This window comes from Balaenoptera physalus (assembly GCF_965194825.1).
Source record: "Balaenoptera physalus genome assembly, chromosome: 13".
NCBI lineage: Eukaryota > Metazoa > Chordata > Mammalia > Artiodactyla > Balaenopteridae > Balaenoptera > Balaenoptera physalus.
Window position 1 is genome coordinate 83,454,386 of NC_138892.1, and position 18,441 is coordinate 83,472,826.

The 18,441-nt window shown below is 37.8% G+C and overlaps 1 protein-coding gene across 2 annotated transcripts in view; it reads left to right on the top strand.

Moving 5' to 3' along the window:
- The window catches only part of TMTC1 (transmembrane O-mannosyltransferase targeting cadherins 1), a 271,877-nt gene that overhangs the window by 244,465 nt on the left and 8,971 nt on the right, over positions 1–18,441 (top strand). For both annotated transcript variants that reach the window (XM_082419615.1, XM_082419614.1), the window contains 6 exons: positions 4,452–4,554; positions 6,867–7,002; positions 7,591–7,735; positions 8,652–8,789; positions 10,180–10,302; positions 16,643–16,720. In XM_082419615.1, coding sequence (XP_082275741.1) covers positions 4,452–4,554; positions 6,867–7,002; positions 7,591–7,735; positions 8,652–8,789; positions 10,180–10,302; positions 16,643–16,720 — 723 coding nt within the window. The remainder of the gene's footprint in view (positions 1–4,451; positions 4,555–6,866; positions 7,003–7,590; positions 7,736–8,651; positions 8,790–10,179; positions 10,303–16,642; positions 16,721–18,441) is intronic.

Genomic DNA, 18,441 nt, shown 5'->3' on the forward strand with positions numbered 1-18,441 from the left:
CGTATTCATTTCCTCTGGATCTCACAAGTCTGTAGAAACTGGGAGTGATTGGCTTAGGTCAGGACATCTAGCCAGATGAGGTAAATGAAATTGAACTTGAGGGATTAAGGATACTCCTTTTTAAGATAAATGCATTGCCCTTACAGAGAAGGTGGAATTTGTTTTAAATAAACATCCAGAAGGTATTTTTCTCCAGCAGTGGTGGTCCCTTTCGTTTTTTAATAAGTGGAGTTCATCGTTCTTTGAAATTTACAGTCAAATGAAAGGACAAGAAAGATAGACATTGAAAACGTTTGTCATAGAGCCAGAGTCTTGAGACTGTCCTTGGGAGTTACCGAAGGTATGGGATGTGATTCCTTGCTCTAGACATGGATGGTCTTTTAAATCCCATTACTTCTTTGGACTTTGAAAATGGCATTCCTAGTGGAGACCCAGCTCATACACCCCAAAATGGGTTTTAGATGAAAAAGGTGATCTCTTTGCCTATTCTGGAGCAACAAGAATGTGGGGAAAAGGTAAAATTAAATCAGGTATAAGAGTAATTGCACTTGAAAACTGTGGTATCTGACTTCAGCAAGTTAGAATGTGAGGATGTCAATTTTATTCCTTTCAGGAAAAACATCTTTCAACTCTCCCACAGTTTGGTTATAAGGATGTTTTAAAGATCTCAAGTAGCTGCAGATTTTTTTCATGCACATCTTCATATTACACAGCTGCTGGTGTTAATGGTAACCAGTGTTTCCAGGCATTTGGTTTATGATAGTTGTAGAGAATCTGTCTATATAAACACCAGTCTGGGTATCACTCCTGGTTGCCTTCCAAGAACCTTGTGCTTCTCCTTTTGTGACACTGTCACCATATATCACAGTGTCTCCTTGCCTGAATCCCTCTCTGTTGTCTGTGTGGGCAGGATTGTCTGTCTCACCCACTCTTCTGTCTCCATTATATACTTGACATGTAGGAGGTGCTATTACTTATACCACTGGGAGATAGATGCCAAAGACATGGGGATGAATAAAACAAAATACATCTATTTAAGGAGCTCAAAGACAAATGAACTAAGGAATACAACTCAATGTGAGCAGTGTAATAAAGAGGTAAATACAGATGCTCTAGAGCTCAGGTGCCCTGGCGTTGTTACTGAGGCCACGTCAGGCATCACAACCCTGTCCACGTGGCATTTTAGCCTACAGTTTCAAACTCCTTTCCCATCAAATCTCTCTAGTTAACTCTATATGAGAAAAAAATAACTAACTTGGCTGTTCTTCCTTTTAATTTTTCTTAATCATCTTCTGATATGGAGGTCAATAAACAATTTCTTAGAGGCAACCAGAAAAAAAAATACCCTGGCTAATCCTAAACTAGGTAATCAGTTCCTAAAAGTCTTGAGTTTCTTGTGTTACCGTTTGACCAGTGTTAGTGTTTGACACTAATGCCATCTGTTTTTAAATGTGCTCATGAAATACTACTCCTAGTAGTAGTAATAAGAGTAGAGGCTAACATGACAAAGTGCTGACTATTTGCTAGGCATTGTTCTCAGGGCTTCACCTATTTTAATCCATTTAATCCTCAGAACAACCCTCTGAAATAAGTACTATTTTTATCCCTTTGTTACACTTAGGTACATAGAGGGTAAGTAAGGTCACAGGGACAATAAATGATGGGGTTGGGATTCCAATCCATGTAGCCAAGCACTGACATCCCAATTCTTTTTTTTTTTTTAATTTTATTGAAGTATAGTTGATTTATAATGTTGTGTTAATTTCTGCTGTACAGTTATACATATATATACATTCTTTTTTTATATATTCTTTTCCATTATTGTTTATCATAGGATATTGAATATAGTTCTCTGTGCTCTACAGTAGGACCTTGTTGTTTATCCATCCTGTATATAATAGTTTGCCTCTGCTGATCCCAAACTCCCATTCCTTCCCTTCCCTACCCGCTCCCCCTGCCTTGGCAGCCAAAAGTCTGTTCTCAATGTCTGTGAGTCTGTTTCTGTTTTGTAGTTTTGTTCATTTGTGTTGTATTTTAGATTCCACATACAAGTGATATCATATGGTATTTGTCTTTCTCTTTCTGACTTACTTCGTTTGGTATGACAATCTCTAGGTCCATCCATGTTGCTGCAAATGGCATTATTTCATTCTTTTTGAAGGCTGAGTAATATTCCATTTTATATATATATATGTATATATATATATATATACATACACATACATATATACACACACTACATCTTCTTTATCCATTCATATGTTGATGGACATTTAGGTTGTTTCCATGTCTTGGCTATTGTAAATAGTGCCACTATGAACATAGGGGTGCATGTATCTTTTTTTTTTAATAAATTTATTTATTTTATTTATTTATTTTTGGCTGCATTGGGTCTTCGTTGCTGCACATGGGTTTTCTCTAGTTGTGGCGAGCGGGGGCTACTCTTCGTTGCGGTGCGCAGGCTTCTCATTGCTTCTCTTGTTGCAGAGCACGGGTTCTAGGCGTGCAGGTTTCAGTAGTTGTGGCACACGGGCTCAGTAGTTGTGGCTCACGGGCTCTAGAGTGCAGGCTTAGTAGTTGTGGCACACGGGCTTAGTTGCTCGGCGGCATGTGGGATCTTCCCAGACCAGGGCTTGAAACCACATCCCCTGCACTGGCAGGTGGATTCTTAACCACTGCGCCACCAGGGAAGCCCCAGCATGTATCTTTTTGAATTATAGTTTTGTCTGGATATATGCCCAGGAGTGGGATTGCTGGATCATATGACAACTCTATTTTTAGTTTTATGAGGAAGCCCAATTCTTAATTACTATGCGATCCTTTCTATAGCAATTACAGAAAACATGTGCTGAATGAATGGGTAAATGAATAAATATGCAACACTACTCTCTATCTATTACTTCGATTGGAGTCATGTAATTTGTGTCTTGCCTGTCTCCATTTAATACACACGCATGCACACTCACCAATTTGCTAGACCTTCAGTGGGTGATACCTTCAGAAAGTTTTTCTTTTCTTCAGTAGATTGAAAGAAGACATTTTGAGATTTTTCATTCACCTCTAATTTTCTTTTGAGTTTGACAATTTGTTGAGCTTGGCAATTAGAAAACACACTTTTAGAAACATGGAAATCCATTTTTGCTGGACTATGGATTTGTAATTCAAATAAGAGAAATTTGCCAAATTCAAACCACACTTTGTTCCCTGAATGGTACTTAAATATGTGGATTCGAAGAGATGGCATTGGTCATTCCACAGAGAGTCAAGTGTTTCGCCTTTCTGAGTCAAATCAGATTTAGGCTTCTTGGCTTATTGCTAAGCACTCAGGGCATTTTTATTCACAAGCTTAAGGTGTCAGGTCTGAGAAAAATGCTGCCGTACATTCCCTTTTCATGTGTCTGGTTGAATGCTTAGTAGTAGTAACTTCTGATAAAATTATGGACGGCGTCCATGATCAGAGCACATGAAAGGAAAAGTTGCTTTGTGTTTTATGCCAAACGACTGCCTTTCACCTGACCGTCATAGCAGTACTAAGAAACTAGGAGATGGTTACTTGTAATTGTTAGAACCTGGGTGATTTCATTTCATTTGATTCATTAATTAGGTGTTACCTTCTACATTGTAAAAGAAAGTGTGACGTGACAATCTCAGATGGTTGTGGAAAATGTGCCTAAAAACGAATTCAGAATTATTGAAGTGTCTTAAAGTGGATTGTTAGAGTAGAAGACCAAAACAACTAGAAAAAGATCCATTGAAGCTGTGGCAATTGATCTGGGCCTTGCCACAAAGGGAGGAGTTGGAGGTGTGCCTTTTGAGGGACCCTATATTCCTGTTGGAGGGAACAGCTCAGAGATGGAAAGGGCGGGTGATAAGGGAAGTAACAAATGGTTTGGTGGGCTATAGAAATATTTAGAGTAAAGAAAGGATAAGGCAAACCCCTCCCATAATCAGCATCAGCTTCCCCTCCCACTTCCTTCCAAAAAACCTCCCCAAATAAATCATACAATATAGGTAAGAGGGCTAGCTATGCAAATGCAGCTGTGTCAGATAGTCAGGCCTCCCTGTCTCCCAGTGAGATTGCCACCTCGGAAGGCATTCCTATATGAATGGATCATACGTATTTTCATCCAGAGAGTTACTGGGGTGGAGGGCATCCCATTCAAGTATCCATTTTGAGGCTTTTTCCAACTGTAGGGCAAATCCTTCCAGATACTGCTTCTTAGTAAACATCAGCTGGTTTGCGCTGAAGGAACTAAACACAAGTATGAGTCTTTGGTATGTGTGCAGTTGGCACTGACTTTAATTCAAAGTACGTAGTGTTTGATCTTGGTGTCTGTTGCATAGCAGATGCTCAGTAAATTATTTTCTGCTCTTCCCACTTCCATTATTCAGCTTATTGTTGATTTTTTTAAAAAACTTTCTCATATATTTTTCTTTGTTCTCTTTTAAAGGAGAGGTTTAAGGAAGCTGAGGAAATATACCAGGCTGGAATAAAGAACTGCCCAGATAGCTCAGACTTACACAACAACTATGGAGTTTTCCTAGTTGATACTGGTAAGCGAGATTATAGAGAACCTGTTCTGCTGAGATGAGATAATACTATCTATCAAGCTAAATGGCAACCGCCCCAGTAATGCCTCAAAAGTAGAACTCACTGGGCTTGGCAGGAAGCTCACACCGTTGACAGTCGCATTGTACCTTGGGGCTGTCGTTTCTCTAAATCTTCAAGCTCAATTCAGTAGAATCTGCCCAATTCATATAATCAGATTGCTAAGGAAAACTCCCCAGGTGGTAGGAAGTGACCTTGATGCTTTAATGAGCAACAGTCTCCTTTGAATAGCATTTATACAAGTTTATAAATCTATGATGATGAACTGTTCTCTACAACGATGCAGAACCTGCCTCTGTATCTATTTACTGGCAGGTGCTAAATACTTTTCTACAGCCGATTAAAAAGTCTTAAATTGTTTCATTGTTCTTTATGTGATACATACTATAGAAACTGTACCATTATAACTGATAGAGTACCCTTATAGGACAGGTGCTATATAAAATACACTTTATCTTATTTAATGTAAAACTTTACTGGGCAGGAATTCTGTTTTCTTTATGATTTGTACCCCGCATACTGTTGGCATGTTATGAATACTTGTAAAGAATGAAAAGATGCTTGAATTTAATACAAAAACACCGCTTTGTTCTCATTGACTATTAGACTACCTGCCCTGCAATAAAATTCGATTTTAATTATTTTGTCCATATGAAATGCTCAAAAGGGTTTTTATTTTCTAGGATATTTGAAGCCCTTCTGTTTCTTAGGACAAATTTACATTCTGATACACCTAGGAAACATCCCTTACTTTCACATGTAAAATTGTTTCTTAGTGCCACCTGCTGGTTCTTTGGCAACATAATAATAAATTAGGTATCAAAGATTAAAAACAAACAAAAAAAAAAATTGAAGAGACCTCCTGTTGGCCTGATCTTCCTTCTACTTCAGCAACAAAATATCCCACCCCAACTCCCAGCCCCCCAAAATCTCACTGACCACCCTCTGTATTTTCCCACCACTCCCACTGTATTCTGTTTTTATACTACTGAAATTCTCCCTATCATGACCTATACATAGACCTATACGTACGAAGAGTCTTTGTTGGCACCTCCTAGTCAAACTTGCATTCAAAGAAGGTAGACTTGAGAAGATGTCTGTGTGGGTAATAAACATTCCATGCCATGTAGAACTTGAGACTTCTCCACAGTTCATTAGCTTACATATAATTTCACTAGGAAGCTTCTTTGGGGAACCTTATCATACTAGAGAGACTTGATGGTAGTTCTGACCTTTAACCTCACTTCCCCTGGGATTTTTGTCAAGTTTCTTAATGTTTTTGCACTTTAGAGCCTGTATCTGTAAAGTGATCATATTTTTTTAATATCTTTTAAATCCCAAGAGGCAACTAAGTGCTATCAAAAGGCAGCTAAATAGGATCAAAATACCTGCAAAAATCATGAGATCATTTAATTAATGTCTTAAAATATACAATGCATTGCACAAATGCAAGGTGGTATTATTTTTATTTTTAAAGTCCCATTCAATAAATACCCTCTAAACAAAGATGTATGATTTAAAAAGAGATTTTCAAAATACAGCAGATACCTGCTTATTTAAAGCAGTGCCTCAATCACTAGGTTGTGGTATAGTAATTATGACAGACCCTCAGAAATTGCTTCAGGACAGTTTTCTTTCTATAACAGCCCATTCCACTTTTTGTGTAATGAGAAGCAACAATATCTTACATAAATACCAATCACTGATAATCTCAAAACATCATATTAACTAAGGCAATGGCCAGAAACCACTTTGACTAAAATAATACATTTAATAAAAGAAACAGGTTTTAGTTTTTACTGCTTTTTTATTATTAATTTCTTTGGAAGTGAAAATGAATAGTGAAATGGTCCAAAGGTAGGCAGTGGCAAGCAGAAGCCAAAATGTGAGCTAATTTACTAACTGAATAATTGGTGGTATGGCTGTAAGAAAAAAGATCATCAGAAGAGAAATTAAAGAGGTCATGTGTTTAGGGACTTCCCTGGTGGCACAGTGCTTAAGAATCAGCCTGCCAATGCAGGGGACATGGGTTCGATCCCTGGTCTGGGAAGATCCCACATGCCGTGGAGCGACTAAGTCCGTGAGCCACAACTACTGAAGCCCGCGCTCCTAGAGCCCGCGCACGGCAACCAGAGAAAGCCCGCACGCAGCAACAGAGACCCAATGCAGCCCAAAAAAAAAAAAAAAAAAAAAAGTCTGTGTGTTTTATAATTAAGGCATGTTCTGCTCTTACCAACCTACCACCTGTTGATTACAGGCTCTCCAGAGAAGGCAGTGGCCCATTACCAACAGGCCATCAAACTTAGCCCAAGCCATCATGTGGCCATGGTGAACCTGGGGAGACTCTACAGGTCACTGGGAGACAACAGCGTGGCTGAAGAATGGTACAAACGGTAAAGTTCCTGTTTTTCACTTTGTAAGTCATCCTAAGACCTCTGCAATTGGCCATCAAATTCTCAGTTATTTGGAACAGATGCTCTCAGAATACTAGCAAATTTTGCCAATGCAGGCAATACAGAGTCTCCTCTCCAAAGAGAACAGTACAATAAATGGCACTTTGGGGATAAATGATATCCCAGTTAATGACTTTTTTGCCTGCTGGTTAAAGCATAGGTTGGAATTTAATTGCCATTTTAGTTAGTCCATTGTTTTCTGTTGAAGCTAAGGACTACGACCCAAACCACAAATAGAAATTCCGAAAACGGATCTAGATGAAAACCTGTGCATACATCAGAACAAGTCTATCACCATAAATGGAACAGGTCCTTGGGGCTCAGTTTACGTATTGGTGCGTCACTAGAGACATCCTTATAGTCAGAGGCTGGCACTGTGATCTTTTTTTACATTCTTCTTGATATAAAAACAAAGACCATGTGGGAGCAGAGTCTCAAACCGTGGACAGTGGTCCCTAAATCTAAGTTTCAACCTTTGGAAATGTACCTGTTAGAAGAAAATTGTCCATTTGTTTTCTCAAAATTCAGCGCCTTGCAGGTGGCACGCAAAGCTGAGATATTATCACCGTTGGGAGCTCTATATTACAACACTGGCAGATATGAAGAGGCTTTGCAGATTTACCGAGAAGCTGTGTCCCTTCAGCCTTCCCAAAGGGAACTCCGCCTGGCACTGGTGAGTAGATGGACAAAAGAAAGAAAATGGAGTAGACTCATGGCATGCAATACAGGGAGCTGTAGTCAGTATGCCTCAAAATGGGAACGAGAACACTATACTATATCCATTTAATGAATATTCATATAACCAATGTTAGAGCCATTCACCAAACACATGGACCCTAAAAACACTGTTAAGTTTTTGTTTTGAAATAATTTCAAACTTACCAAAATTTGCAAGAATTTTAAATAACTCCCATATACTCTTTCACCCAGATTGATGAATTTTTAGCACTTTGATGCATTTGTTTATCATCCTCTCATGTATGTATGTATGTGTATATGTACACATATGTATGTGCATACTTAGGTGTGTATATGTGCATGTACATATTATTAATACATGATATTTTGTCTTGAGCCATCTGAGAATTAGAGATCTCATACCCTTTATTTCTAAATAGTTCCTAAGAACAAGGACATTCTCTAACCTAACCACAGTACAACTATCAAATTCAGGAAAATTAATATCAACAATATTTTTTATTTCAATTTTTGGATCATTACTCTTCCTTTTCCTTAGATTTTCAGTAAAACAAACTTGTTATCTTGTTATAAACACAGTGTTCTGTTGAAACCATAGGAAAAAATTTCTCTTTGACATAGTCAACTTTTTTAAAAAGGCACAAGTCACTGAATAGCTTTGATGTTCCTGCCATTCATACACAAATGCATGCGCATGCCTAAATAAAGAAACAAACAACAGAAGACTAAGCCTATAAACTGTGGTAAGTCAGCCTTCTCTGTGAGTCACAAAGAGATGCTGAGCATTTTTGTGGGAAGTGTTTCCCGAATGCTTTATTTGATAAAGAGTGCTTTATTTGATAAGGTGATAGCCAAGTACCTTCTAAGCCAAAGTCACTGTGGTTTTGCAGGCTCAGGTTTTGGCCGTGATGGGTCAGACAAAAGAAGCTGAAAAGGTGACCAATCACATTGTGTCAGAGGAGACTGGGTGCCTTGAATGCTATCGCCTGTTGTCTGCCATCCACAGCAAGCAGGAGCAGCACGACAAGGTAGAGAGGACACTGTTTGGAGTTGTTTGGGTTCACAGGTAGAAAATGGGGTGCACCTGAACGACCCTCCAGTTGGCACGCTCACAGGGCTGAGCAGTCTTGAACATCATCAGTTGGCATAGCGTATCTTCTGGGCACTTTTCAGTTACCTACTTGATTCCTAAGATGTCCCCTCGAGACGCTATTTTCTTGGTTCATCCTTGGTCTGAAGATTTTATGTGGTATTATCTCAGTTTGTTTTCAGCTAACTCGATAATGATAAAGACTAACATTTGTATGCTTTATCATTTTCCATGTTCCCTCAAAGATATTTTCTAGACTCTTTATAACAACCCTTTAAGGCAGGTCAGGCCTCCTTTAAGGCCCTGTGTTGCAACTGTACTGTTTATGTCCATTTTAAAAGTCACATGACCAGTAAATACATGAACTGATTCAAAAAAATATTCATTGAATGCCTGCTATATGCCAGACACTGGGGTGGGCAGTGGGAATAAAGTGGTGTGAGAAAAAAAAAACAAAAACATTGCCCTTGTCCTTGTGGAGTTTACAGTCGAAGAGGAGACAGAGATTGAGCAAGTAATCACAAAACCAGTGTGGAATTATAGCTGTGCCCAGAGATGCCGTGGAGAGCAGCATGGTCCCTAATGAGCATATAATCAAGGGACCCGGGTGGTCTGGGTGGTTAGGTTCCCTGCAGAGTGATGTGAAGTTGAGGGCTGAGTGATGAATAGGAGTTATTAAGCAAAAAGGGGCAGTGCATAGCGTTCCAGGCAAGAAAAAGCACATGCAAAGGCCCTGTCAACAGTAAATGGCCTGTCTGAGGAATGGGCGTGAGGGAGCAGGGCGCCTGTGAGATGCAGCCACCGAGGTTGCTGGGGACTCAACCCCAAGGTTTGGGACCAGGGCAAGGGTTTTGTTCCTTATCCTGGAAGAAGCTTTGGGGTCTTAAGGAAAAGAGCAACATATCAGATTTGTGCTTTGAAGGGCTCTCTGGCTGCAGGGGGTGGGCCAGTGGGTGCTGGGGGCAGAGTGGGCACCAGGGCCCTAAAAGGAGGCTGTTGGAGTGGTCCAGATGGACACATGGTCAGGGCAACACAACTGACCTCTGATCTTGTTTTCTTTCAATGGGATCGCACAGCCTTCCTGAAAAGTGATCAGGGACATTTCATTGTCACTAATGTAAATAGGAAACCTGGAGTATAGAGAAATTATTTTGTCAGGGCTACTTTATTCCTTGATGAGAACATCAGAGAAAATGAAAAATGTGTTCTGACTGTCACTCACCACACTAGCTAATACATAAGAAACAAAAAGTATAGATGTTAGCGTTTAAGTTAGTTTTTCTTTATCTAACCTACATTTATTGTGTCTTAATTTCCAAACTGTACAGGCACTTGATGCTATAGACAAGGCTCTGAAGCTGAAACCAAAGGACCCAAAAGTTGTATCTGAACTTTTTTTCACAAAAGGAAATCAACTAAGAGAGCAGAACCTTCTTGACAAAGCTTTTGAGGTATAAAGACTTAATAAAATTGTTATTAAATTCATGGATTAAAATTAATACTCCCTCAATCTTTAATGAAGCATATACATTAAAAGCTAAGATCATTGCCATGTTTTGTGGAGTGAATTTTCTGATTAATTGACATAATAAGTTTAATTTTTTATAATTGAGCCTCTGGTTTTTGACTATTAGGAGTTCCACAATACCTCTGCATTATTTTCTGAATTATCACCTTGAACCTGATGTTTAAAGCATTCTGCATTTTGCCCTCAAACCAGCTTCCCTCTCTCTCTCTCCTCCCCTCGTTCGCTCTTTTTCTCTCTGTTTGCCTTCAGTAACCCTCTGTTTCAGCTGGACTAGTGCCTGAAGAGCTTTGGCGTTCCACACATCCTGTAACATTGTGCCCACACCACCCCAACCCCCTGCAGATTCCCACTCATCTACCAACACAGACCTGTGTCCTCCTTCAGGAAGCCCTCCAGACCATCCTTTCTCCCAGTGACCTTGTTTCCTCTGAACTCCTAAAAAACACTGCCTCTACCAGTCATTTGAAAGTGTCTTTTTTTTTTTTTATACAGAAGGTTCTTATTAGTCATCCATTTTATACACATCAGTGTATACATGTCAATCCCAATCGCCCAATTCATCGCACCACCACCACCCACCCCCCCGCCGCTTTCCCCCCTTGGTGTCCATACGTTTGCTCTCTACATCTGTGTCTCAATTTCTGCCCTGCAAACCGGTTCATCTGTACCATTTTTCTAGGTTCCACATATATGTGTTAATATACGATATTTGTTTTTCTCTTTCTGCCTTACTTCACTCTGTATGACAGTCTCTAGATCCATTCACATCTCAACAAATGACCCAATTTCTTTCCTTTTTTATGGCTGAGTAATATTCCATTGTATATATGTACCACATTTTCTTTATCCATTCAAAAGTCAATGGGCATTTAGGTTGCTTCCATGACCTGGCTATTGCAATGAACATTGGGGTGCATGTGTCTTTTTGAATTATGGTTTTCTCTGGGTATATGCCCAGTAGTGGGATTGCTGGATCATGTGGTAATTCTATTTTTAGTTTTTTAAGGAACCTCCATACTGTCTCCATAGTGACTATATCAATTTACATTCCCACCAACGGTGCAAGAGTGTACCATTTTCTCCACACCCTCTCCAGCATTTGTTGTTTGTAGATTTTCTGATGATACTCATTCTAACTGGCATGAGGTGATACCTCATTGTAGTTTTGATTTGCATTTCTCTAATAATTAGTGATGTAGAGCAGCTTTTATGTGCTTCTTGGCCATCTGTGTGTCTTCTTTGGAGAAATGTCTGTTTAGGTCTTCTGCCCATTTTTGGATTGGGTTGTTTGTTTTTTTCATATTGAGCTGCATGAGCTGTTTATATATTTTGGAGATTAATCCTTTGTCCATTGATTTGCTTGCAAATATTTTCTCCCATTCTGAGGCTTGTCTTTTCGTCTTGTTTATGGTTTCTTTGCTATGCAAAAGCTTTGAAGTTTTATTAGGTCCCATTTGTTTATTTTTGTTTTTATTTCCATTACTCTAGGAGGTGTATCAAAAAAGATCTTGCTGTGATTTATGTCAGACAGTGTTCTTCCTATGTTTTTCTCTAAGAGTTTTATAGTGTCTGGTCTTTTAGGTCTCTAATCCATTTTGAGTTTATTTTTGTGTATGGTGTTAGGGAGTGTTCTAATTTCATTCTTTTACATGTAGCTGTCCAGTTTTCCCAGCACCACTTATTGAAGAGGCTGTCTTTTCTCCATTTTATATCCTTGCCTCCTCTGTCATAGATTAGTTGACCATAGGTGCATGGGTTTATCTCTGGGCTTTCTATCTTGTTCCATTGATCTATGTTTCTGTTTTTGTGCCAATACCATATTGTCTTGACTACTGTAGCTTTGTAGTATAGTCTGAAGTCAGGGAGTCTGATTCCTCCAGCTGTATTTTTCCCTCAAGACTGCTTTGGCTATTTGGGGTCTTTTGTGTCTCCATACATATTTTAAGATTTTTTGTCTAGTTCCATAAAGAATGCCATTGGTAATTTGATAGGGATTGCATTGAATCTGTAGATTGCTTTGGGTAGTATAGTCATTTTCACAATATTGATTCTTCCAATCCAAGGACATGGTATATCTCTCCATCTGTTGGTATCATCTTTAATTTGTTTCATCAGTGTCTTATAGTTTTCTACATACAGGTCTTTTGTCTCCCTAGGTAGGTTTATTCCTAGGTATTTTATTCTTTTTGTTGCAATGGTAAATGGGAGTGTTTCCTTAATTTCTCTTTCAGATTTTTCATCATTAGTGTGTAGGAATGCAAGACATTTCTGTGCATTAATTTTGTATCCTGCAACTTTACCAAATTCTTTGATAAGTTCTACTAGTTTTCTGATGGCATCTTTAGGATTCTCTATGTATAGGATCATGTCATCTGCAAACAGTGACAGCTTTACTTCTTCTTTTCCGATTTGGATTCCTTTTATTTCTTTTTCTTCTCTGATTGCTGTGGCTAACACTTCCAAAACTATGTTGAATAATAGTGGTGAGAGTGGACATCCTTGTCTTGTTTCTGATCTTAGAGGAAATGCTTTCAGTTTTTCACCATTGAGAATGATGTTTGCTGTGGGTTTGTCATATATGGCCTTTATTATGTTGAGGTAGGTTCCCTCTATGCCCACTTTCTGGAGAGTTTTTTTCATAAATGGGTGTTGAATTTTGTCAAAAGCTATTTCTGCATCTATTGAGATGGTCATATGGTTTTTATTCTTCAATTTGTTAATATGGTGTATCACATTGATTGGTTTGCATATATTGAAGAATCCTTGCATCCCTGGGATAAATCCCACTTGATCATGGTATATGATCCTTTTAATGTGCTGTTGGATTCTGTTTGCTAGTATTTTGTTGAGGATTTTTGCATCTATATTCATCAGTGATATTGGTCTGTAATTTTCTTTTTTTGTAATATCTTTGTCTGGTTTTGGTATCAGGGTGATGATGGCCTCATAGAATGAGTTTGGGTGTTTTCCTTCCTCTGCAATTTTTTGGAAGAGTTTGAGAAGGATGAGTGTTAGCTCTTCTCTAAATGTTTGATAGAATTCACCTGTGAAGCCCTCTGGTACTGGACTTTTGTTTGTTGGAAGTTTTTTTTTTTTTTTTTTAAGTGTTGGAAGATTTTTAATCACAGTTTCAATTTCATTACTTGTGATTGGTCTGTTCATATTTCTATTTCTTCCTGGTTCAGTCTTGGAAGGTTATACCTTTCTAAGAATTTGTCCATTTCTTCCAGGTTGTCCATTTTATTGGCATAAAGTTGCTTGTAGTAGTCTCTTAGGATGCTTAGTATTTCTGCGGTGTCTGTTGTAACTTCTCCTTTTTCATTTCTGATTTTATTGATTTGAGTCCTCTCCCTCTTTTTCTTGATGAGTCTGGCTAATGGTTTATCAATTTTGTTTATCTTCTCAAAGAACCAGCTTTTAGTTTTGATCTTTGCTATTGTTTTCTTTGTTTCTATTTCATTTATTTCTGCTCTGATCTTTATGATTTCTTTCCTTCTGCTAACTTTGTGTTTTGTTTCTTCTTCTTTCTCCAGTTCCTTTAGGTGTAAGGTTAGATTGTTTATTTGAGATTTTTCTTGTTTCTTGAGGTAGGCTTGTATAGCTATAAACTTCCCTCTTAGAACTGCTTTTGCTGAATCCCATAGGTTTTGGATGGTCGTATTTTCATTGTCATTTGTCTCTAGGTAATTTTTGATTTCCTCTTTGATTTCTTCAGTTATCTTTTGGTTATTTAGTAATGTATTGTTTAGCCTCCCTGTGTTTGTGTTTTTTACATTTTTCTCCCTGTAATTCATTTCTAATCTCATAGCGTTGTGGTCAGAAATGATGCTTGATACGATTTCAGTTTTCTTAAATTTACTGAGGCTTGATTTGTGACCCAGATGTGATCTATCCTGGAGAATGTTCTGTGCACACTTGAGAAGAAAGTGTAATCTGCTGTTTTTGGATGGACTGTCCTATAAATATCAATTAAATCTATCTGGTCTATAGTGTCATTTAAAGCTTGTGTTTCCTTATTAATTTTCTATTTGGATGATCTGTCCATTGGTGTAAGTGAGGTGTTAAAGTTCCCCAATATTATTGTTTTACTGTCGATTTCCTCTTTTATAGCTGTTAGCAGTTGCCTTATGTACTGAGGTGCTCCTATGTTGGATTTATAATTGTTATATCTTCTTGGATTGATCCCTCAATCATTATGGAGTGTCCTTCCTTGTCTCTTGTAACATTCTTTTTTTAAAGTCTTTTTTATCTGATATGAGTATTGCTACTCCAGCTTTCTTTTGATTTCCATTTGCATGGAATATCTTTTTCCATCCCCTCACTTTCAGTCTGTATGTGTCCCTAGGTCTGAAGTGGGTCTCCTGTAAACAGCATATATATGGGTCTTGTTTTTGTATCCATTCAGCGAACCTGTGTCTTTTGGTTGCAGCATTTAATCCATTCACGTTTAAGGTAATTATTGATATGTATGTTCCTATGACCATTTTCTTAATTGTTTTGGGTTTGTTTTTGTAGGTCCTTTCCTTCTCTTGTGTTTCCCACTTAGAGAAGTTCCTTTAGCATTTGTTGTAGAGCTGGTTTGGTGGTGCTGAATTCTCTTAGCTTTTGCTTGTCTGTAAAGCTTTTGATTTCTCCATCGAATCTGAATGAGATCCTTGCTGGCTAGAGTAATCTTGGTTGTAGGTTTTTCCGTTTCATCACTTTAAATATGTCATGCCACTCCCTTCTGTCTTGTAGAGTTTCTGCTGAGAAATCAGCTGTTAACCTTATGGGAGTTCCCTTGTATGTTATTTGTCGTTTTTCCCTTGCTGCTTTCAATAATTTTTCTTTCTCTTTAATTTGGTCTATTTGATTACTATGTGTCTCGGCGTTTTTCTCCTTGGGTTTATCCTGTATGGGACTCTCTGCACTTCCTGGACTTGGGTGGCTATTTCCTTTCCCATGTTAGGGAAGTTTTCGACTATAATCTCTTCAAATATTTTCTCGGGTCCTTTCTCTCTCTCTCCTCCTTCTGGGACCCCTATAATGTGAATGTTGTTGTGTTTAATGTTGTCCCAGAAGTCTCTTAGGCTGTCTTCATTTCTTTTCATTCTTTTTTCTTTATTCTGTTCCGCAGTAGTGAATTCCACCATTCTGTCTTCCAGGTCACTTATCCGTTCTTCTGCCTCAGTTATTCCGCTATTGATTCCTTCAAGTGTATTTTTTATTTCAGTTATTGTATTGTTCATCTCTGTTTGTTTGTTCTTTAGTTCTTGTAGGTCTTTGTTAAACATTTCTTGCATCTTCTCGATCTTTGCCTCCATTCTTTTGCCGAGGTCCTGGATCATCTTCACTATCATTATTCTGAATTCTTTCTCTGGAAGGTTGCCTATCTCCACTTCATTTAGTTGTTTTTCTGGGGTTTTATCTTGTTCCTTCATCTGGTACATAGCCCTCTGCCTTTTCATTTTGTCTATCTTTCTGTGAATGTGGTTTTTGTTCCACAGGCTGCAAGATTGTAGTTCTTCTTGCTTCAGCTGAGCCTTTAGTTTTATTTAAGGTGACCACTCTTAAAATCAAGACTCAGTGGTGAGCATGCCCTTTGATGCAAAACAACAGGCAAAATATTAAAAATATACCTCACGGCTATGACATTTAATGGGATACATGTTATTCAGACCAAAAAAGAGTATTTGAGAAATAAGTAACTCTCTTCAAACATTTGAAGATCTTTCATAAGGCAGAAGAAAAAGAAAGCCTTTCTAACGATTAAAACTATTCCCTGGTAAAATATATGTCCTTAAAGAGATACTGAACACCATTCTCTGCAAGAATTTAAGCATGGGCTGAATAATCAGATCAGATTTTGTGAGAGATATAAGCTGTTTCGGAAACTACTCTAAGATTCTGTGATTATAAAAAAATTTTTCTTACAAACTCCATTTATAGTGAAAAAAGCCGAAGGGCACCATTTTCTTGCAGATCGAGGCCAGTGGGAAATTATGCACTGTTATAGAAATCACCTGGACTCCTGGCAGGCACCTTCAGCCTTTTTAAGTCCAGAGGTTAGCTCTGCAAGGAAATTACACATTTCAGTTTCCTCCACTTTAGAATCATCGACTTTGAAAAATAATAGAAATAAAGGGGACACCTGTGAACTAGAAGTGACTGTTCATTTTATTAACAATTTAAATTTCCACATATGAAGAAAATGGTTTCCACAATCTGTAGTGTTAAAGATGGGTTCTCGTTTCCCAGCCTGAAGATATTTCTTATGTATTTAGAGCTATAAAGTGGCCGTGGAATTAAATCCAGATCAAGCACAGGCCTGGATGAACATGGGTGGAATCCAGCACATCAAGGTAAGAAAATAATTCACTTCCATGTGAACCAGGTTTTCCCTTTGTATTTTCTCTTTCTTCTGTTTTAAAAGATTGAGAAACTATTGTTAATTTCCTCTTTGAATTATTTGAATACTGAAAACATAGGTGTTCAAAAATGTAATTAGACAGTTTTATGTTCACTTTGTATTATCTCGATATTGAATATCATGAAGCCATTTAAAAAATATATATATAAATTAGATTTCATAATTTTGTTTATCATAAAGAAAATCATATGTACTTAAGTATCATCACAGAGCAGATAAAATCTGCTATATGAAGTAAAATTCTGTTGGTGCTATGCTAATGTAGCTTATTTTCCTGTGGCTTAACTCATTGTCAAGATAAAGTATTGCTATTTCCTATACTTAATGTATCTTTTATTCCCTAACCTACTGAAAAACAAGGCTGTTTGTTTGTTTGTTCTCAAAAGAAAAAGCTACCTTTGAGTGAATAATTGAAAATTACCCTTGGGAGGACTATTGTCTATAATGAAATCAAAGATTCACTGGCATTCATTCATTCATCCAATTCATTTGACAAGCATTTATAGAGAATATCCTATGTGCCAGGTACTCTTCTAGGTACCAGGAATACAGCAATTAACACATAAGACAAAAATTTCTATCGTCATGGAGCTAACATTCTAGTTAGGGGGAAATAGGCAATAAGTAAACACATACATACATACATACATACATACATACATACATAGAATATATCAGATGGTGATAAGTGCTATGGAGAATAAAAGAATGAAAGAAGATAGGGAGTGCTGGGGGTAAGAACTGAAATTTTAAATTGAGGTGGTTAGGGAAGGCCTCAGTTAAAAAGTGATATCTGAGTAGAGATCTGAAGGGAGCAAGCCACTTGGCAAAATAGGGAAAGTGCATGTGCAAAGGTCCTGAGGTGTGAGTGTGCCAGTGTATTTGAAGACTAGGGAGAAGGCAAGTGAGAGGAAATGATAGAAGCTGGGTCAGAGAGGTCAAAGGACCAGATGATGCAGGGCCTTGAAAGGAATTGTAAAGTCTTCAGCTTTCATGCCAAACAAGTTGGGGTCCTTGAAGGAATTTGAGCAGAGAAATGCCATGGTCTGACATGTTTTGAAAGGATCACTTTTGTTTAGCTAACTTATTTTCAGGCTTCTATCAGTCTTTACCCTGACAAAATAGCGAGGTAGTGATTAGAATTTAAACAAAGGCTAAATAGGGTTTACGATTAAGTGGGAACTGGTCACTCTCAGAAACACAGTAAAACAAAAAGGTGATCCATGACTCTACAGATGGGAGGGGATAATGGGATAGTTACTCTGCAACTATTAGCCTTGGTCTAATAGAGGAACATAGATGGTGAATCCAGTCATGACATTTATCAGAGCCCAATAAACCAAGCTCTGATCTTAATGACATTCTAGGGTGTCCAGCAGTATCTAGTTGGGAAACATAGAATGAACTTACTTTTAAAAACAGTAACATAATAATTTTAAATATTTAAATAATATATTAAGTAGTTGCACTTTCATTTAATACACTTAATATGTTTTTAGATGGAGTGCACCTGCATTTAAAGAAATGGGTTCAATTGTTAATTAGATAAAGTACAATAAATGTACTCAAGAGTGTTCATTAAGTCTGGAAATAAAGAGAAAATAGTACATTTATTGAACTCTTTCAGATTAACAAATGAACCCATTGCTTTAA